Source organism: Lichenostomus cassidix, chromosome 2, assembly GCF_008360975.1.
Source record: "Lichenostomus cassidix isolate B80296 chromosome 2, HeHo_3.0, whole genome shotgun sequence".
NCBI lineage: Eukaryota > Metazoa > Chordata > Aves > Passeriformes > Meliphagidae > Lichenostomus > Lichenostomus cassidix.
The window spans coordinates 66,622,416-66,644,886 of record NC_139482.1 but is presented as its reverse complement, the minus strand read 5'-3'; the positions used below and the strand labels follow the sequence as shown (position 1 = coordinate 66,644,886).

The 22,471-nt window shown below is 43.2% G+C and overlaps 1 protein-coding gene across 9 annotated transcripts in view; it reads left to right on the top strand.

Annotated features, from left to right (window-relative positions):
• Window positions 1-22,471, top strand: part of RREB1 (ras responsive element binding protein 1) — a 121,967-nt gene that overhangs the window by 38,854 nt on the left and 60,642 nt on the right. For 6 of the 9 annotated variants that reach the window (XM_085051949.1, XM_085051948.1, XM_085051954.1 and 3 more), the window contains 2 exons: window positions 17,666-17,785; window positions 19,131-19,333. In XM_085051949.1, coding sequence (XP_084908075.1) covers window positions 17,666-17,785; window positions 19,131-19,333 — 323 coding nt within the window. Of the gene's footprint in view, window positions 1-6,146; window positions 6,517-17,665; window positions 17,786-19,130; window positions 19,334-22,471 lie in introns of all 9 variants that reach the window. The other 3 variants (XM_085051951.1, XM_085051953.1, XM_085051952.1) reach the window with 1 other exon arrangement.

Here is a 22,471-nt window from a genome sequence, read left to right as displayed (position 1 = left end):
AGATTTTTGTTTTGTTTGGTTGAGGGATGGGTGGGAGGGCAGGGTGAGTCCATATGGTGTCAAATAGGAAGCTTGATGTAGCTTAGAGTGACCTCCTGAAAGCATCCCTGCAGTCTACAAGTCTTCTAAAGGCAGTCATTTGGGAAGGGGCTGTGCTATCCATATTTGCAATGCCTGCTGTATTTTGTATAACAGAAATGCTGTGGTTATGTACTGCTGCAGGTTTTTGTTGCCCTTCTACAGTTTTTGTTGTTGGTTTCTCCATTGACCTGTTGCACTGAACTTCATGTCACTGCCTGACAAAACTGCGCTCTTAATAATTTAAAGTTTACTTACAGAGCAGAGCCTGGACAGTACAATGTGTTGTATATATATTGGATGAAATAATTTCCTTACTGACTTGTATTCTTTGAGCTTTGCTTAATTCTGAGCATGTTATAGAAAAGAACAGATTGCCTAAAAGTGAAGATATTTGCATTTTAAGTCCAGAGTTGCAAAACTGAGTCCTGTACTTGTACTCTGTGCATGTTAGGACAAAAATAAAATGAAGGAAGAGCTGAAAGAAGCCTTTTGCATCACTTGAGGCCCAATGGGAGCTGAGGGAGCTGAGGGTCAGGATCACTCTGAGAATGAATCAGTTCACTAGAGAATATGATAATACAAGGAAATTATGGTATTCCAATAAGGTTTTCGGGCTTTTTATTAGTAGCAGGAACTTTAAAAATAAAAGGAGAGTGAGAGAAAGCCTGGGAGCAGAAATGGCCTGAAGGGGAAATGACCAAGACCAGCTTAGAAGTGCAGAGAATGGCAATTCTGGAATGCTGCTTCACTGTGTCTGTGTAAAACTCCTGTCTGTCTTATGAAGGGGAGTGAGAGGGATCACAGTCCTGTGAAATCTCACTTCTTAATGCAGTTTTGAATAATGTTAAACAGTTCTGGGCCTTCCACTTTTCTTGCAGACTGAGGATTTTAAACAGGCAGTGCCAGGCCTGCAGAAAAGTGACTGTAATCACTGCTCTGAAAGCAGCATGTGACCTTTCTTGTCATTTCTAACAAGCCAGAACTTTGCAGAAATCTGCCCAGGCAAACTTTTGGTCCTGCTGTGCCCCAGCGCAATAATTATAATGCAGAAACAGCTGATGGGTCACGTCTCCAGGCCTGCGCAGCGTTATGACTTGCTACCTACATTCCATGTTTAGCTTTGGGTGATCAGATGGTGCAAGCAATGTGAGCTAGCAGTGCCTGAGGACATGCAGCCGGGCAACACGTCCTGTCCCTCTGCAGCTTTGGTTTCTTTCTCTGTTCTGTCCCATCCCATTCCCTTAAGGTGCTGCATTTTACAATAAATACTGCTCTCTCTAGGAGGTCAGCTACCCCTGTGGAAGCATGTGTGCTATTCCCACTGTGCTGTATGTTAAATCCAAGGGCCCAAGGTTTGTAAATATTGTCTCCAAAGTGCCTGGGGACTCCAGGTGAGCTGCTTACTCTACTTGCTCGTGACTCTGGAGCTAGGGTTGGTACATGTGGCACACGGTGGCAGGCTGTTTCTGCATTGTTATTGGTGACTTAATGAAACATGAGTGGTATTGGAGGGGGTAAATTTTGTCTTTGTGCATGGAGAAAGGGTCATTGACAAAAGTTTACAAACAAACAAATGAGTTGAAAATTATGCTTAATTCAGCCATGTGAGGGAAGGGAGGTGGATGTTTTTGAGTTGTGTTTGTTTTGTGCTTAGCACTGTGCAAAAGCTACACTCAGTCCTTGATGTAGGAAAAAATGGATAGGTAAGAAAAAAAATGCTAACTCATTGCCTGACTGCTCTTGCTCTCCTTACTCCCCTCATCCAGGGATGCCATGGGAGAGGTGTGGTACAGACATCTTAATTGTGGTAGTTTATTTTATTGTGAACTTATTTTCACTGGGCTTAATTGGAAAACTGAACCTCAGGTAGAATTTTAAGTGTTTTTATGGTAGAGATGTTACAAGCGAGCTCTGAGCTGGAGAGGAGGGAGCGGGAGAAGGGAGTCTGGAGATGGAGCCGGTTGTGGGTTCGTTCCACTACATCTTTTCATCTTTCCCCGGTACCGCAGCACCGCAGGAGTAGAGTTACCAACAACATTCTTGCTCAGGTCTCTCATCCCTCACTCAAATAGAGGGTGTAATTTGACTATGTCTCAGCTCCCATGTGTGAAGGCTGTTGATGCAGCTATATGTATGTGCATTTTTAAGTGCAAACAAAAAACAAACCCAAACAAATGCAAATCTCAAATCATATCAGTTCCATGATCCTGGATCACCATGTGGTTGTTCAAACTCTAGGACTGGCATGAGGCTGGAGGGAGAACACGTGGCCAGAGCTGTGGGGTAAAGTGAGGACTGGCAGTCTGTCCTTCTGAATGACAGCCATGGCTTACATCAGGTTAAATCAGTCTGTACACTGCAGGCTGAGGCAAAGCAGAATGGATTAAAAGCAGGTTTTCACTTCTATCCTTGAGTTTCCTGCAGTTCTATATCAGCTTGTGGTGTGTATGTATTTCTGCATCCCAGCTGCCATGGAAAATGAGAGACATCTTCTTACAGGACAGTTCTCGCAGTCAGTATTCACTGAAGTTTTCCTGATTTGAAGGCTGTGTCCACAACTGACACAGATAGATTGTGAATCTGGATTTTCACCTCCTGCTTCTCCATCCTTATCAGCTGTTTCCGGCTACACACAGGTTAACAGTGAGGCCTGCTGGGCTGCTTAATGGGTGGCCTGGCGCTGCCTTTGGGCTGAGGCAGATCATTTCTATTGGCCAAGGTTATCTCCTCCTGACCTTGTAGCCAGAACTCAGCCTCCTGGTGGCACGGTAATTGTGAAAAGGAGGGCTTCTGAAAGAATTCCTAAAGGCTGAAATATCCTTTCTGGTTTTGTGAAAACAGTGTTTTGTTTTCATCACTGCTCTGAACGGGAAAGGAAAGTGCCTTAATGTTAAGTTTGCAAACTCAGAGAAGGCTGTGTTTAAAGATTCTTCTCCTCTAAAATCCACCATGGAGACTTTATAAATTCAGTATAGCAGGAGGCTGCTGTACTACAATCCACTCTCTCTACTGTACTTTCTGGGTTGCTTGTTCACTGCGCATTGGTCGCTTGCTGTACGTGATACATGGCATCTGATTTCTTCCTAGCTGTAGCCTTTTGTACCAAAATGTCTTTTACCTTGGCTGCAGTTGGTTCAGTTTATGGGACTAAATGCGTTTGCATGCTTTTGGGATGAACAGGGACTTCAGTTACCTGTGTAATGGAATGAGGCAGAGGGATTACTGGGGAAAATGGGGAGAGAGGGAGGAGTTGGATGGGGTTTCTTTTTTTTTTTCTGGAGTCGTCCGGCTCCTCCCATAGCAGAGAGGGAGCATAGTACATGGAACCTAAAGACCTTTAAAGTACATGCTGAAATGGATGCTGGGAAGATACAGTACAGTGCTTGGGCACAACTCCAAGGCTCCCAAGGCAAGTAATATTTAAACAAGCTGAACAGCCCCTTTCGGCAAGCAGCAGGAAATCCAGCACTGAGCTTTGTGTTGTTGCATGGTCAGCAGAAGATAAAAGCTCAGGCTATGCAGCTGGGGTTCCCTCCTATCACTGGATGGCAAACTGTTAAGAAAAGATAAAAGGACAGAAAAGGACAGGGGGTCGTCTTATTGAAAAGCATTCCTTCATATTTTAAGCCATCGAAGTACTTTGAAATACTTTGAGCCTGGTGTAAGTCAGGAGCAGCGACATTGGCAGCTGTTGGGGTGTGTTGGAGCTTTTACATCAGTTGGCAGGCAAAAGATGAATTTGTCCCTTTGCTTCATCAGAGATAAAGATTTAACATGGCTAGGACTGTGATATGCATAGGTGCCTCACCATAAGCCACACAGCAGGCAAGAGCTTCCCAGAACATTTTTCACAGAGCAAGGCATGTAATGGTGGGTCTGCTGCTGACTGAGGGTTTCATTCTGAAATGCAGGCAGCATTCAGCCATATACAGCCTTTCCTGGTCCCACTTTCTGCAGTTCATCCTTGGTTAGGGACTATTTTAACAATGAGGAAGAGAATTTAAATGAATGAGATTGCTAGTTCAAGTCTTCTGATCAGTATTTACTGTATTACTCCCCTCTGTCCCTCCTTTTTTTCTGCATCACAGCACTAGCGCCTTGGGAAAGAAAATGCTTCAGAGCATTTGTTACCAATTTAGGAGCAAGTACGTGCTCAAATTTGGGATTTCTGAGATCTGTGTGTGCCATGTGTAGGCAAAATGTAGTACTTGCAAGTTCCAGTAGAAGGGAATAAACACAAATTTGCTGTTCTGCAGATAGTGTTTCTTTAATCTAATGGGACTTACATTTGTGCAGCCTTTTTGTTTTGGTAAGACGGTTAACCGTCCTCCCTAGGGTGCCTAATTGCTTATCATGAACTAATCAGTCCCCTGGGTATATGAATGGATGAAACTCTGCCAAGATAGAGCCTGTGACTTCCCCCAGAGGTGTGATAACCCTCCCAATTACCCCACCCTTCAGGGAGCTTGCTTACTGCTGTTTTAAAGACCTCTTTACTTTAGAAGTTATCCGTATTTGGAGATTTTAGGAAGTTTAAATGTGTTACTTACTGAGAATCGTTACAACCTGTAAACTCTCATATTTTTATGTCAAATTTGTATTGAGTATTGTTTCAAGTTTGGTGTGAAAATGCTGAACATATTTCTGTTTATGAAAGTGCCTACCTTCATAGCCTTTGTGGCATGCCAGACCCTGACAGATAAGGAAGGGGCTAGTTTCTGTCTTCAGCTGTTAGTAGGTAGGGATGGCAAAACCTTCTAGCTTCAGAAACCCTATTTGAAGTTCATGTGAAGAAATGAGTGAAACAAAGCTGGTGGTGACACCCTTCTGCATTTTAGTAGAATGATAGTTGCATGTCACTGTGTGTGAAATGAGTGGGTAGATTAGGAAAAGTTTTTCACCTTACAGTAAAAAATAATTCATTTAACTAGTGGTTTTGCTTGCATTCTCCTTTCAGTTTCTTGTTTTAACTCATTCATAAGACATGCTTGTCTGCTCTACAGGTTGAGACGACTACTGACTCCCTGAATTCTTCTCTTGTATCTTTTTATGTTGAATGGTTGAATTCCATGAGACATAGAAAACTCTTTACTAGACAGTAATGTTTGAACTGGAAGTGGAAAACAGTTCCTGCTATTTAGCATCTGAGTGAAGATATGAGTTCTCATGTTGAGGTTTCTTTGTCCTTTACTTGTTGCTCTGAATGAGCATAATTTTTGTGTGAAATTTGGAGGATTGAATCTGTCAGTTGTGTAGAATTACAGTTGTTTCTTGCAAGAGTTGTAACCTAATCAATTAATAATATCAATTTTATTTTTCTTTTGTGGTTCTTTTCAAATACTTAAGGTTTTCTTCACTTCTGGTTGTAGAGTATATTCTAAGTGACCTTAGCAAGATCGATGTAAATATAAATATTGTTACAGTGTGTACTGGCTTAAAACTTTAAAGCAAGGCGATTTCATGCTTAGAATTTAAAGAAGGTGGCTGTGTGGGCATGTATGTTTATGTGCTTGAGAAAATGTAAATGTGGAAGCATCACTCCTCAAAAGAAGTGTGACTTTCAGTATCATAGGTCTGATTAGGCTATTTCAATGTTGCTTTGCTATGTGTGCATATATGAAAGTGATTAGTCAGGTTTCCACTGGCAAGCTCTTGCTGTCCTCCTGCAGAAATTGGGGTGGGTGCACAGGCCTCTTGACCACTTTTTTGTTGTTGTTGTTTTTCATTTTTCTCTATTCACAGCTACTCCTTTACCCAGAATTGAGTTGAACCTATACACAGTTCATACTAGTTTGTTTCAGGGTAATGTTATTGTTAATTTTGTATCAATGGGAGTTAGCAGAAAGAGATGTATTTCCCTTTTCATATGTGAGTTGTTTCAAGAATTGTCTGTATCATCTGTTTGATGGAAATGTGTGAAGCACTAGCAGTGGAATTGGTTTTTTGGAAGGAGAGGGTGGTTTTGGACTAGCAGCAGACGTTTTTGGCTGGAGGAGTAGCAACTTGAAACTTCACTTACTAGAAGAAACCTGTTCACAATTTTGTCTGTTTTTTTTCTTCCCCAGCGTTCCTGAAATAAACTTCCTGCAATTCTTTGCAGTGTGCAGGTGTCCAGACTCCCCTTTACTCATGGTCGCCTGTGAAACCCGTCAGGCAACTGAAGGCTGTACCTAAAATTCTGCTGGCAGTGCAGCACACTGCAGTGGCCTTGATATAGTTACGGTGGACACCTTGTGCAGCCACAGCTGTAGCATCCCCTCGTAGTCCGAACAACTGAGTATTGCGGTCCAGGAGTCTACACGTGTGGAGGACTGCCTGGAATAGAAAAAGGAAAGCTGCAGAGATTGTAAGCTGCTGCTTGATCCGTGTGGCTGTTGTGCCGAGGAGCATCAAAACTTTGCTGGATGGATCCGACAGCTCGTTGCAAAGTAGAGGGTCAGTCTCACTGCTTATTTGCAGTTATTAACCTTAGTGGATTTTAATTTTTGTTTCCTTTGTTTTTATATTTTTTTCTGTATGCCTAAGAGGATTGCAGCCTTGCAACCAGAATGCTCATGTTCAGGAAACTTAAGGCTGTTCCCACTGAAGGGCTTTGAAGATCAGCAGGCATTTCCTCTAGGGTTTACAGCATTGTTGGAGGAAACAGTCCCTGCAGAAGTCTTCAGGCCTATCCGCCCGACTTTGGTCATTTCTTACCTCACCAGCACGTGGATTATGCTGTTTGCAGACTGTCTAAGCTGCACGATGACCTCCGTGGATTCCTCATGAGCTTTTACAAGGCCAGGCCAGTGTACTTTGTAAAATCCTTTAGAAATGCCTGCTAGGCTTTTAAAGTCCCAGAGCATAGGCTATACTACAAGGAACTTGGAAGGTCAGCAGCTGGATATGGTTGTGGATGAAGGGGTGTGTGTGTGTGTGTGTGCGCAGTTCTTGTTTTGAAAATACATATTTTTTCAGGTCAAATAGAAATACATTGTTCCAGAGAAGGCTTCTCTGATAAAGCTGAGTGACTTCTGAATTCCTAAGAAATCAATGAACAAGATCCCTATGCCCTTTCTTTGCATGTGTGTAGCAGTCTATAAAAATGAACAGATGCTGTTTAATTTTGTCAGTGTGCTGGAAGCACCTCCCACAGGTTACTTGCACTGTGTGTACTTCAGAATAGAAAGAAAACTCATACTGAAGAGTACCACTGTCAAGTAGCTCTGCTGTTAAAAATTTTCCAAGTGGCTTTCCTGTGTGTATCTCAACTTGGAGAGGCTTGCCAGCGCTATCTGTTGGTGTAATTAATTTGCCTCACTAAACCAAGAAAGAAACTTTGTATTTCAGAATTTAGAGCTCTGCAGACAAGCCCAAAGGCTATTGGCCAGCTGATTTAAGCCAGTGTCTGTGCTCACGAAACTGTTGCACGCTGTTCATCAGTGGTGGGAGACAGCTATTTTTCTGAAGGCCGCATTTCTCCTTCACCTGCAGGAAGCAATAAACATCAGTTTGAGTGATCTTTGGTACTCTGGCATCTGTGGCAAAAATACGTAGGATAACCCCAGGTAAAATTAAACCAACTAGTTTGTATCTTTTAACTCTAGCTCACTATACCAGGAGAATGTCAACCGATGGTTGTCTATGCTTAATATCAAATGGAGATTATGTTGTTGGTGTGTATTTGTTCCTGGTCCTTAGCAGACTGTGGGAATTGATTGACTTGAGATCTGCTTGTGCCTCTTATGATGCAGGGCAAATGTTGGCTTTGGCTTGTGGGTCTGCAGAGATTTTGCCTGGCATGGAGATACAAGCTAGGAAGGAGTGCTACCAGTTATCTTGCTCATGAAAAAGCTGTGTAGGCCCTTGGGATATTGCAGTTGGCAGGTGACATTACAACTGTCTCCTAGGGTGGATAGGAGAATGAGGGCTGTGCAGGATGCTTCTGAGTCCCTTTGCTCCAGCACATCTCTCTCTCTTCTCCCTGTGACATGTGGTTTCACCTCGGAAAATTTCAAGCTAAAACTCCCTGATTTAAAAATCTGTCTCAGGGGGAAGGGGGTAGGGATATGATTTGTGTTTCTGAACTTTTTAAATTAGCTTGGTTATAGATTTTTGTTGTTGTTGTTCGGAGGATGTGATAGGGGGAATAGTTCCTGTGCTGACCAGAAACAGAAGACAGGAAGATAATGATGTTAACAAGGTGGGGGAGAAAAGGAGGTGTTTGTTTAGAAAAAGCCTAGTCATTAAAGCCTGTGGGGCAGAGGAACCCTGCTGATAACACAGATGAAACAGTCTGCCTCTTTCCTAACTTTAGAGGAGTGGAGCTTTGTAATAAATGGCTGCCATGTGGCAGCTGTCTCCCAGCTTCGTGAGCCTGGCAGTAGTTAATCCTGTCAGCAAGTCATGCTCCCTGGAAAAGAGCAGTGAGAAGAGCTTCAAACTCTTGAATCATTCTATCTGCAAAATATTTGCATGTTGAATCTCTTTCTGCTTAAAGCAAGTTTTGTAATTTGATGGAGGTTTCCATCTTTAAGTAACATTAAAGTGCAGCTGTGTTGGCTTTTAAATAAAATGTTAGAAATATGCTGAGATAATTGCAATTCTTTTCTCTCTTTAAAAAAGCCATTTTAGTTTTGGAAGGTATATGTTACTGCATATAAAATATACTGTGTTGAGAAGGGACACTCTGTGTTGCTCTCCCTGCGTGCAAAGAAATTACAGGTTTTGATCATGATTATCCTTAAAAGCTTGAGGCTTTAGAATTAATCTGTTCCCTTCAGTTTGCTTTTTGTATTTTGCTGAGCATGTAATGCCTCTGTCCTTTTTCTAAAACCCAAAAAACTAGAATTTTGACTTAAAAATTTTGAGATTTTGTGCAGTAATGTAGCACCATCTGATTTTACAGGCTCATGATAAAATCATGATGATTGACAACATTATCACCAGGAAATGGGTTTAAATCCCTGTAATTTCTACTTTTTCTTTTCCCATTTTGCTGTGTTATCTTGTGAAGCATAAAATGTTTTGACATGCTACCTGGTACACTGCTCCAAGCAGAGAGTGCACTGGCATCTCCTGCAAAGACAGTATGGTTGGGCTGCAAAGGATGAGTTGTGAGCTCTGCAATAAGCAAACTGATGCTCTCCCCCTTGGGCTTTGCTAACATATGGATGCAGTTAGAGTGGTGAAACACCATGTGGGACATAGCTACTCCAAAAGAGTTTTTTCCTGGTCTAGTTTATCCTATTTTCAGAATGATCCTTGTATAATTGCCTGTGCATTCAGTTCCTCTGTGAAACTCTCTTCAAATCCTCATCTTGGAGGATGAGAATTGCAACCAGAGCAGCGCACCAGAAGCAGGGCACTAGCACAGGAGATTTTGTGTATCTTTCTCAGTGTGATTCATCCTGCCCCTCTAATCCCTGCCAAACCCGTCCTGCACACACACGCAGCTCCGGCTACATGTGAAGAGCAACTGTGAGGGGGTGAAATGTTTGCTTGTTTCTCCCTCCAGAGATTTACTTTAAACCTTCACCTCGAGTCCTGGCTCCGATGCTGCCCTTGGCTGAGCTGCTGGCCATCAGGGTGAGGGACAGAGATGGGGACGGGGACAGGCCCTCCCTCCTTCTCCACCTCCCTCCCCGCCTCCCTTCCCGACAGCTGCAGGCACCAATTGCCAGGGAGCAGGCCGGCCGCATGGTTTTGTGGCTTTCTTCCTCTTGTTACTAATGTGCCTCCTTGTTTCCCTGATGCTGTGCAGAGGAACGACCAGATGGATTGTCTCCTCTCAGGGTGGGTGCCCAGGCATCTGCACAGCCAGTTGGTATGGCACAGGAGCCCCTGTTTTTTTAGTGACACCAGGGGCTATTGATGGCAGGCTGGGACTGTGCTGCTGCTGCTGCACAGATGCTTGCTCTTGGCCCACCTTAAAAGGACAAGATATCCCGTGGTTTAGACTGTCCATATATTGTCGGGGATGTCAGCATCTCCGTCACAGCTTCCCAGCTGAGCCCAGCGTCCTGCTTCGCCTGCCCTGCATGCCTGCAGCCTCTCCTCAGTCAGAGCTGAGGGGTGCTGTAACTCAGAGTATTTGAAGGGGAGGTCTCTTATCTTCTCTGTTACTCAGAAATGTTTTCCATCTGGCTCTCCCTAGTGCAATGCATCTGGCTCACCCCTTGGGCTCTTGGGCAAGTATCTCATTCCCTTAGCACAGTACTTGCTTAGGCACACAGGTGATGGGACATTAACCTAATGCTCTGCGTCCCCTCCAGGGTTTTAAGTCAGGTGGGTTTGTCAGGGCAAAGTGAAAATGAAAAAAGAAAACGAAGCAACAAATGCACAAAGCTACATTTTGTGTGTTTGCTCATTTTGCAATCCTTCATCCCCTCTTGCTTGTCAGAGGTGGCAGCAGTAGCAGAGGTTTTGTCTCCTGGGGCTGTGGTTCCCCAGGGTTGCTGGGGCTCCCCTTCCTCGGCCTGTTCGGCATGGAGACACACTGTGGGGTTGTCCACTGGTCCTTGCTTCAGCTTCCCACTGCCCCTCTGCTCTCTTGCCTTGTCCTGGGCTCCTTCAGGGCATGTGGGCAGTGGTTTTGGCAGGCAGTGTGCTGCCACTTGTCTGACCTGTCCTGCCTTTGTGAGATACTTCCATCCTGCCTTCAGGGCCCACTCCCTCCGGTCTCTGGCTCTGCTCTGGACTCCCACCCTCTCCCACACCATGTTCCAAGGCTGTCCCCTTGCCCGATGGGATGTGAGCCAGCCCTGGCCCGAGGGAGAGATGCAGCAACGAAACTGGGGAAGACTGATTAGTGTGGCAAGAGACCCCGGGCCGTGTCCCAAGGCTTAGTGCTGCCCTGCCGCAGCCAGTGCCAGCGCAGGGGAGACATGAAGGGACTTTCTCGGGTCGCCACTTCATCTAAGGCAAATAAACTGGAGTTAAAGCCAAGAAACACATCGACTTCCTGGAACTCTGTGAGCCGTCCGCACAGCTGTCCCCACTCCCTGAACACATGCAAAGCAGAGCTTATAAGGACAGACAGTATTGCTTTTGTGTCCCTCCTCAGCCAGTGGGGAGGGCGTAGGGGAGGGGATGTGCTGGGTAAAGCCCAAGGCCTGTCTTGTTCCATGTTCCCCCTGCGTTGCCATGATTCGCAGTGACTGGGGGAAGCCAGGCTCCCTTCCCACTGGCCTCCTCACAGCTGTCCAGTTAGGCAAGGATGAGGATGGAGGGGTGTTTGCAGTTGTCAGCATGGGAAGGAATGGAGGGATGTCTGCTTAGAGACACTTGTTTTACTGTCCTGTTGCTCTGACTTTGTTGCCTAAATGTGGTGTCCACGGTCCCAGGTTTGTTAAGCTGTCTTCAAATCTCAGTATCCTTTTTGCTTGAGTAAGCTCTTGAAGCTGACTGCAGTTTGGTGACAAAGGCATCCTGGAGGGCCAGGTACTCACCAACAAGCTAATATGAACAGCAGAGATGAGGAGCAGCTCATAGATACATCTTTGGTCAGGGGTAAGGAGTGCTAAGGTATTAGAAAAGTCTCAAAATTCATCAGCAGCTGCTGATCCTAAATGCAGCCATAGGTTATTGCAGTTCTTGCAGTGCAGTGTGTTCGGTGTGGCACTGCCATCCCTGAAAAGGGCAGTGCTGGTTAGGAACTCAGTGCAGGCTCAGATCAAGCTCTATGAGGTGATTACTGAGTGTGCTGGGCTTTCCTGTTGGGAGCCAGGGGGCTGTCAGGTTTCGCTTTCGCTCTTGGTGCCAGAGTAGCTTTTGCCTGAGTTCTCTTTTCTAGCCTAGCAAGGCCACAGGCTACTGCATGAGGGCTGTTGCCACAGCACACAGAGCTTGCAAAAGGTACGAACATGGGTTCCCTCTCCAAGTTAGCAAATGGAGTGCAGGGCAAGAGGATGGGCATGAATTCATTTTGTATTAAGGCTGTCTGGTATTTCTGTGCATTGCTGTAAACCAGTCGGACCGTCAGACCGTCAAGGTGAATTTCATCCAGGAAACCCCTGCTTTGCCCATATGGTGTCTCATTGTTGTACAACTTCCTTGTTTCCAGTGTATTGCACCAATGGAATGCCAGAGTATCACGGTGATTCTGAGTTGTTGTTCACTAAAGGCATTAGCTAACTTCAAATTCTGGTATGCTTTATGGAGAGAAGCTTCTGGTCATCTGAGCCAAAGACCTGAGGAGCATTACGGGTCCATAAGCCATCAGAAAGTGGTTTTCAAATGCTATATAAAAACTAAATGCACACATGTATCCCATCATGCTTGCAAGGAAATAAAACAGGAGGGGTAAATATGTTTTAATGTTTAAAATTCAGCATAACTGTTGGGTGTTATAGTAACAGCATGCAAAAGTGTCTGGAAATACAGGGATCATCTTGTTTTTGTTTTGTGCTTCTTACCCTGTCCCACTCCCACCAGAAGATCGTCCCTAGCTCAGTTTTAAGGCATGGCCATGAGCATGTACTTCACTTGTTTATTCCATGTCAGCATGTATCTGTCTGTGTACAAGTTAGACACATGGATGTTGTAGACTCACAGGGTTATTTCAGAGGCCAAAGTATTACACCTGCACTAACATGGGTGATATGATTGTATCACTAATAGCTTAGCGAGTTTATAGAAAGAGTCTGTCTTCCTTGGTGCTCAGAGAGTACCCTTTGAGAGATGGTGCTCCTTTTGGTTGTTTTTGTGTTTGATTTTGTTTCTTCATAGGTGAAAATGTTACTTGCAAGTGTAAGTTCAGAAGCTTTGGGGTAGCATTCTTAGTTTTTACTGTTAAGTAAAAGAGTGGCCACCAGACACTCCCATGCCACTATCTTTCTTTCTGTGCCAGTCTTCCTTTCCCCATGGGCTGCTCTGTACTGGTGCTTCAGCAGTGGTGACAATGAGGTAACGCTCCCAGTGTAATTTTCTACTGCTGGGGTGTGGAGTCAGCACCAACACTTCAGTAGCAAGGGCAGAGTGGGTATTAAAAAAGGTCAGTTGGGAAAACTTAATTCGTTTGGTTTTCCTTTGCCTTGAGGCAGTGCTTTGAATAGCGTTAACCCTTTTTTCTTCCCACACGATGCCTTTTTACCCTTTTTCCTTCCTGCCAGCTTTGATGGAAAATTATGTTCAAAAGGTGGTGCGGGTGATAGGGTGCATCTCTTTTGGGGTGGGAGTGACACCATTTGTGCTTGGGAGCATTGCCTTGTGCTCTGGGAGTAAAATCTGCTTCTCTGTGTAGAAGCTTAGTAAGAGACCAGTGCCTCAGAAGCAGAATGGAGTGCAGTGTAGCAATTCTTAGGTATTATAATCTCAAGGGTAAACAGTAAACTTTGTTTATTCAAATACGATATCTCTCTTTGAAGTTCTGTTCTTGTCTAAATTTGTATACTAGCAGGTCTGGCCTTCATTTAAATGATCCTTGGGGTTTTTTTTGTGCCACTTAGAAAAAAGACAGTGGGAAAGCCTTGACTAAGCTAATAATGTTGCTGAGATGAAAATGATGAAGAAGGCTCAGGATTCCTGTTTGGGCCTCATGGGAAAAAGTGGTTTGAAATGCATGTTGGGGGAGTGCACATTCCTAAACCTGTCATTTCTTTTCCCTGTTTCTTCTCCCCCACTGTGTTCTGTACTAAATACTACGGTATGTTTAATGAAACCAATAAAAGTATTTGGCCAAGAGTGTTAATCTTTCCCTGGCCCAATTAGTTCATGGCTTCTACTTTTAATGTTAATGTGGATTTTTTTCAGAAGGCAGAACAATGAGCAGCTTTGTGCTATGTAACAGGTTTTCCCCTTCTTGCCTGTGTTGTGTGTTTCTTCCTATCTACTCCAAAGGGAGAGCTCATGTGCAAAGACAGTGGAGCAATCTGGAGCAGAGACTTGTACCAGCTCCCAGAGGCCAGGACGTGCTGCTCTGTGCTTGTGTAGCTGCCTCTCAGTCACAAGTCAAGTGACTGTGACTCCGAAGGTTCATAATTTTTTCTCCTTTCTTCTTCCTACTCCTGTGGCCTGTGTTCTCCTTTTTGCTTTGTCAGTGATGCTCTTCACCAGAAGGAGAAACAGCTGTAGCTGTTCAGAGTAGTCTTAAAACAAACAAACAAAAAACCCCAAAAAAATACATGTAAGCAAAGTGGGGGGAGTAACTGTTGATGGGCTCAGCTTTAACATACTGTGGAGTCACACTTTATCCCAAAGGAGGAAATAGGTCTAGCAAGTGTCTTCCTGTACAGACTGAATGGGAAGCAACAAGTTTTTTTTCTTTTTGTTTTTTTTGTAAGCTCTGCTTTTGCAGTGATTCTCCCATTAGCTGGTTATGTGGGACATCAGGGGTGGACCTCTGTCAGAAGCAGGAGCTAAAGGACCTTTGTGGGATAGCAGTTGCCCCAAATTCATGTTTTTGGCAACATCGTGAACTGGAAGCAACATGTTCCTGCAGAAGAGACAGATCTCTTGGTGTGGCCCTGCAGAGGGGGCTGCACTGTCTTGTTTGCTCCTGTCCCCCCTACCATTTGTCAGTGCTCTTGCTTAGTCACTCACTCTCTGCTTTTCCTCCTTTTCACACAGGATGAATGTGACACTGGGGGGTTTCTTCAAAGTAGAAGATGACTTGAATACTTGTGACCACTTCCCTGTTTCCTAGAGGCTTTAGTCCAATGTTGAATGCAACCTGAGGCTGCACTGTTTCCCAGCTTATTTCCTGTTTATTCTTTTTCCTGGAGGTCTTTGTTTTCTTTTGGGGAGAGGGAGGAAGGAGGCTCTATCAGCACAACCTCCAGGCAGGGGCATTTGGTGTGAGCTGGGAAGGCTTACAGTCCTGAAGGCAGTATGGCATACGGCATCTGTGCTGGTTGCTGCATATCTGATTCCCTGAGTTTCATAGGTGCTGAGGAAAAAATCCCAACACTTCCCCATCCTCAGTGATGCATATTTTTAAAGGGGAAAAAAAAAAACCAACCCAAAGCAAAAAAAAAAAACCAAAAAACCCAACACAAGGCTGCAAGAGAAATCTCTCAGTATGTTCCTGCCTAAAGGCGCTCTGCCACGGGTTTTCCCACAGGAAGGAGTGATTTGGCCCAATGTTCCTATTGTTTCTATATCCTATTGCAAATTGAAAGTTACGCTTCTGAAATTGGTGTGTGCTGCTCATGCAGTTCTCTTTGTTTCAATGGTGCATTTTTGTTTCATGCAAGAGAGTGGAAAATACATAGGTATATAAAAGCATGCAGCAAGAGTTTGGTTGGGATCTCTAGACTGCTTTCAAAATTGGAAGTTTTTAATGTGCGAAAAATGGTTTTAAGAACAAGATCTGTGACTACCTATATTTGTTTGCCTTTGAAGGAAGATATTTAGATTCAGAAATGAAAAATAACCGTTGGCTCATAGAAATTGTGGAAGACTGTATTAGTATAATATGTACTTTTCCTCCTGCAAAAAAAAGCAAGTTGGCAGAATTTTCTGAAACAGTAGGTCGGGTTTTTTAATGTGTATTTATGCCTGCCTGTTCTGCAGGCTCTGTCTGAGCATTTCTCATTTTCAGTGTTGCTGAAAGCAACACTAGGAATTCTGACTGTAGTTCTCTGGGAAGCAACTGAGCTGTCTCAAAGTTACTTTGGCAAACACAGGAGTCTTCACAGTTACACAATAGATTTTTTCCAGGATGTATCAGTGGTGACATTAATGTGCTAGGTATTGACTGAAAGTGGAATGAGTATGTGTATTTTGGAAGGAAGAGTTGTTTTGTTTGTTTAGGGTTTTTTTAAGGACTAAAACATTTACTTTTTTTAAGAGAAATACCTCCAAATAGTTTAAACTGGTCCTTATTTTTGGTAGTGCTAAGCAGATAGAGCAAGCAGTTTTAGATTTAGGCCAGTCTTGAAAATAATTGTAGCACTTACTCTATTCAAAAGTAAGTCAGCTATCACATAAATGATTAAGGTAAAATTGGGGCAGGGGGGAAAGAAATAATTATGTTGCTCTTGAATGAGATGGACCTTTTTAAGAAACAAACAAAATAACAGTAAAGTTACAACAGTTACAGCAGTTAAAAACAAAATAAAGACAAACAAATAAATGGCTCCCATAGGGAAAACACAGAAGGATGGGTGATTGGCCTCACCTTGGAGCACGAAATCCCTGTGTTGCAGGGATCACTAGTATTTTCTTAACAGGAAAGTAAAAAAATAATTAGGGAAAAGTTACTTTGTGTTGTTTCAGTTAGTCTGTTTTTCTGGTTTTGAAGCTGTAGATGGAAAGCAGTGTTTTTTAAGAGGTTGATGTTTTCCTGAGCCTTACATTCTCTGGGCTTAGTCAGGTCCCAGGTTTTGTCTCTAGACTGCAGTGGCTCTCTGTGTCAGTTTATCTATGTGTTGCTCCTTAGAGGGTCCTCAGCTAAATGTAGGAAGGTTGGATCCACTGCTTTGTCTGGCACAGTGTGAAATGAGGAACTGCTTGACACAAGGTGGGCCCTTTCTTTTTGCCTGCCTATTCTTGAGCACTCTAAATTGCTGGCAGTTGGGATAACATAGTTATTTATTGTTTTCAAATGCTGTTCAAACAGCATTTGAAAATGTGTTGCGTGACTGATTTGCATGTTGTCCTTTAGAATGTCTTTTTTTTTAAAAGGAAGAAACCTTGTTAACTCTGGTTTGAAGGCAATTGCCTCTGTTCTCTTGATAAAAGGAAAACCTGTATCGAGCTTACTGGATGTGATTTGTAAATCTGAGATGATGAAATGTCCACAGTGTGTTTGTTTTCATAATGAAATCAGCGTTTTGCTTGTAAGGTTATAAAGGTGTATTTCTCCATTAAAAACCTATCAGTAGTTTTCCATATTACAAATAATCTTTTCCAGAGGCTATAGACATGAGTGCCGTGGGCAGAGAACTCCTGTTTCTCATGTGTTGCTCATTCCCCATCACTTCTAAAAATTATGTTTAACTGCCCTGTCATTCTCCAGACAGAACAGGCACCCTTCCTTAAACCCCAATGATAAGTTTGTGGTTTCAGAAAGGGGTGTGGAAGAATTCTGTTGGTACATACAATGGTTACTTATGTCTTCAACTCATGTGGGAACCTCAGGCAGTGGGTGTGAGGAGTGTACCAAATGGTCCCAGAAACCTCTGTAATCATTTCACCACTGCTAGCAGGAAGAAGGTGGCCACCATGAATTCATGTATTGGAGTAAATGTTAATCTCCAAGAAGAGGAGAGGGGAACAGTGCATGTATGAAATTGAATTACTCAAATTCTCTAGGTGCAGAATATTCTTCCAGCTTCTTAATCAAATGTCACGACTGTCAGTGGTTTGCTAGCTTGCTCTCTCTTCCTCCTTTTCTTGCTGGCTTAATACTGTGGACCAAGCTGGTAAGGGTTTCTTTCTTTGCCCAGGTTTTGCCACTGGCAGAAGCAGCAGTGTCTCCCAGCTCAGTGGCCGGCCGCTCATGGGCATGGGCACTTGGCTGCTCTGGCACTGTGTACTTCTGTCATCAGATCTATCTGGTAGTCAGGGGAGCCCTCAAAATAAAGGGCTGTAATCTTATTTTCCTGAAATGACTTCCATAAAAGCTTACTCCCTTTCTCTTTTTTCCTTCTCCCTCATGTAGTGCTAGAGGGTGCTGCTGAAGAAGAGGCTGAAGAGCCAGACGCAACTATACATACCACACTAAGTGAGGAGACCAGCAACCAAGAAGAGAGCCACAGTCAATCAGGGGAGAAAGATGAAGGTAACTGGTTCAACTAGCTCTGTGACTCTGTAAATTAGGGCATTGATTAAGAACGTAGAAACATTTCTCACCCATCCATATGCCTTATTGTGTGAAGAGTATAAGATACATTGAGCAGAAGCACTGGTGCATGCATTTCTTTCTCCATCCCTAACTTCTGTCTGTCTGAAAAGTATAATACAGTTTGAGCAGAAGCCTGGGCACATAAATTCTCAACTACCACTGCAGCCTTCCAAACTAAGATTTTCTTGGCTCACAGTAACTTGGCACCACATAACTTAGCCTCAAAAAACCACCTGTTTATGATCCTCAAACTTATGTTCCAAAGACAGTATTATGCAGAGATCAAATGTTCACAGACAAACGTGTTCCTCCTTGTTCGCCCTCACATACTCTTCCAGTGACTTTCTCACAACAGACATTAAGATTCTGTGCTTTCCACCAGAGGTGACAGAGCAGTAGACTTGCAGGATATTCCTGTTTGTTAGAGAGACTTCTTGTGGAGGAAAGGAGTGTTTAGTTTGAAAGCATTCTCCTTTTCAAACTGGTAAAGAGGAAAATGGAAGGCCTTACCTGCATGTTTGACATGTTTGTATGTTGAGAAACCAGAGATGAGATTTTAGATGTATTTTGAGTTTGGTATCTGAGATAGGAGCATCCCTGCTACTTACTTGACGTGATGGAGAAGTCTGAATCTCGACAGCTTTAGCTGTGACATTAGTCATGGATGTAACACATATGCTCCATGGACTAGTATAGCTTGGTAGAGCAAAATCACATATGTGCCATCTGTGGCAGTAAAGAGGCAATAGGGCGGATACAGGGTTTTGTTTTGGTTGGATTTTTGCTACTTTTGCTTATTCTATATACAGAGCTGGCTTAAACTGTGCTTAAAAGAGAACCCAGTACCCTATACTGTGTTACTAATGCCTTAATTGTGCAGCTCTGTGTAAAACACGTGCCTGCTTGAATGATTGTGCCTGCTAGAGCGTGCATTCATCAGTACTGCTCTTACTAGTTCATGGTGATCACAAGGTACCACAAATAATATAATTTCACAGCAAAAGAGTATACAGTAAATCACTCTATAAGCTCCATATTGAATTAAGGTTGAAAATGAAGAAAATGTGAGTATCCTATGAGAAAAATGTACACATATGCATTACAATATGAGAAGCTTGTCCTGTTAAAAGAACTCCAGTCAACTCCAAGCCTGTTGCTTGTGCTCCATGGTGATCCAGCAGAGTGTGATGTGAGTTAGAGGTAGCTGAAAATACTGAGGGTTGTTTGGATTTTTTTAATATGTCCTAGGAACTTTTATGTGTGTTTTTGTTTTTAATTCCAGAGAAGCAGCTGGAAAGCTTAAACAGCTATAAGGTATCACCAAGTTCACCAAACAGTTTGGACGGAGCAGACTTGTCCTCCATTGACGCCATGATGTCAGCAGTGATGAATGTGGGGAAGATTGCTGAAAATGGCGGGAGTTCTCAAAATGTCAAATCCCCCTCAAAGTCTCCTGCGCCAAATCGGATTGGCAGGAGGAATCAGGTACATAAACCTAAATGCAGGGAGGGCAAAAGGGAGACAAGGAGATTTGTAGGAAGTGATAAGGTGTAATTTTTCTTTGATTGTTTTGCCTTTTTCCCCTCAGCAGTTGTTTCTTCCCTCTGTCATTGTTTTATGCTATCTCTCGAGATGATAACTTGGAAAACTGGGAATCAAAGGGGTCTGCTTGGTTGGACTCACACATGAAACATTTGAGCACGAGCTCCAGTGTTATGCAATGGTGAGCTGGTCCAGCAGATGCCCCTAGCAGCGACAGTCACCTAAGAATTGCGGTTTTGTCCTGCCACATCCTCTCTCCAGGCTCTTGCATTCACATAATCTGTTGGGGGACCAGCTCAATTCATGAAACTAGGAGAAAAGAAGTACCTCAGAGAGGAGCTGAGCACTTTGTCAGGGGGTGCTTGGCTCAGCCATTGTGTGGGACCCCTCATGAGGTGTGCAGCTGTCCCAGGGAAGATTCAAGTGATATATGGTTAAAGATGGTGCTAGAGGAAAACATCCATCAGGATGCTCAGTACATATGTGTAGCGTAAGGTGCCTTTACTTCCTTGTTAATAAAAGCATGAAGAGCTATTGCAGAATGCCTTGTATTAACTTTGCAGAGTAAATATAGGTAGCTTTTATCAGTTCTTTTTCCATTTACCGTTTGATGGCACTGGCTGATAGCAATATTGATCTAAAAAAGTGAAAGGAGGGAGTCATATCAGTTAATCTGTGGTTATTTATATCCGTGTTTTTCTCCTGCTGGGCCAAGCTCCACCAAAAAAGGTGGAGAATATCAAGAAAACCCCCCAAATCCCTGTGTTCGTTTGACTGTAGAGCTTGAGGTGAAGCACAGACACTTTCTAAATTAATTAGGATGTAACAGGGACCAGAAGGGTTGAGAGGCATGACTCGTGATGTTCCTAAAGTAGTTTATTAATAGCTTGCCAAGTGGCTGCCCAATTGACAGACTTACAACTTGTCTTGGATTTTTTAGCATGAAAGGAGTTAAAAGCCATTAATTGCAAATGGACATCCTTAAATGAAGAATGGACAGTATACAGACAGCTGTGTTTGTGGGCTTGTATTGTTTAGCACCTGGCTGCAAGGTTTATTTGCAGTGTTCTCACTTGGGGGCTGCCCAGGTTCCTTGATTTCATTGTGTGAAGTGAGGCACTGGAGTCCAGACCAGTCTCGGGGCAGTGCTGTTATACAGCTGTCCACCGATACACCATGTGGTCTGGCTTCAGGGAAGTTTATTAGCGTTGGTGACCTTTATTCCACCTGGTATTTCTGTGGGCATCGAATCAAAGGAAGCTCGAGAGTAAATGTGACAGGATTAAGAGGGATTCGTACAGCATAAAAATAAACAAATACATTGAAAACATAGTAAATAGTCTATTTGTCTTTAAGCTGAAAGATTGTTAAGGCCAGAGGGGCAAATGGCTACATTACTGAAGAAACAGAAGTGAGATGTGAAATATTAAGTGGGTATCAATCTTGTTAGCCGCCTCTAATACAGCGAATTTCCACTTTCAGCATGGCAGAATGAAAGCACTGAATTGTTTAGTGTGTAGCAGTGCAGGGATGTCAGATTCTGGTCAGAGTATGCCCCTTATTATAATTTCAAGGATAATAACTGTTAGCTGATTTTCTGGGTCTGACTGCTGTTTCCCATGAGTTGGCAGCGAGACATTTTGCCCTGAACCTTTGTCCCAAAGTCTATGGTTCTCTTTATAATGCTGACTTTATCTTGGCTGCTGTCTACCCATAGTCTAATAAGCATGTTCTCAGATCAACCTGCATGTCTTTTAACTTCTCATTTGCTTTGCTCTTGAAGAAAATAAAATGTTTAACAGAGCTGTTTTTTGGGCTGGAGAAGAACAAATAGACTGAATGCACAACTCCAAAAGCATTTGCCATCAGTTGAATGCAGAGCAGTTGTGCCAGATTGACTTACTAAAGAGAGAGTAGCTGACAAATGAGCTGCTAATTTTATCTTTCAGTTCAAGAACTGTGTTTTCACCAACCTGGCTCTGGTGGGATAGCTGAGTGCTATGTTTCAAACTGGTGAATGAGGGTACTTTTACAGTAGGGATGCTAATGTTTTTTGGTCTGGATTGGGTCAGTTAACAGCATTCCTGTTTAGATACCCTGGATTTGCTTGAGCTATGTTACGGTATGCAGCATGTACCCTGTCTGACCATTGGAGAAAGTTTGGGTTTTAGTTAATAATAAACCCAGATTCAATACTAATCTGCTCTAGCTGAGCTATAGTGTATTTCTGGTCTTTGCTTCAAGGTGAACCAGTAATTATCTTCTGTTAATTTGCTGATTTGAAGAGAAGGCAGTCTGGAAAGCAGGCTTTGAAATAATCAAGTGCATCATGTAGAACTGCAGCACTCATTTAAAGAGGAGGGGGGCAAAAAACCAGTAGCAGGTTGATAATTTTGCAGAAATAGCCTGTGGATTAAACATCATCTAAAATGTCAGCACATATGCAGGGATTTTCCTCACAGCACAGTATGTTTGTTCTCTGTCTTGAGCCAACTTTAGCAGGGTGCAGTATATAATTGGAGCTGAACATTACTCCACGGTCAGGTTGCATATAGTAAAATTAAAGTTGTATAAGTAGGATGGAATGAATGTTTGTGAATTGCATGTTTGTATATAAAAATGGGGGAGGGGCCCTGAGATAATGCATTTTAATTTTCTTTGAGTGTTGAGACTTCATAATGGCCGCTTTCCTTGCTTTCTTTCTAATGTTTTGCAAGTGCTAGTACATTAGACCTTGGCCTGTACACGTGGCCTACAGTGATCACCTTTGGGATGTGGAGGCCTGAAATCTAGATGGAAAAACGTGTACAAGCTAAAGAGTGGGGTGGAGTGGGAGAACCTGATCCTTGCATTTTAGAAACAAAGTCTCAGGGTTTTGTTTGCTTCAGCCAAAACGGGAAAATAGTCTTTATCCATGTCCACAGGTCGCTGAAGTTAATACAAAATTATTATGGCCCTGTTTTTGAAAACAAAATGTAATGTAGGGACTCTCTAGAATGGCTCCCCGTAACATCCAGGAGGGGAATATTGCATTATTGAGACATAAAAAGAACTTTTCTCTAATGGTGTGTCAGCATCTAC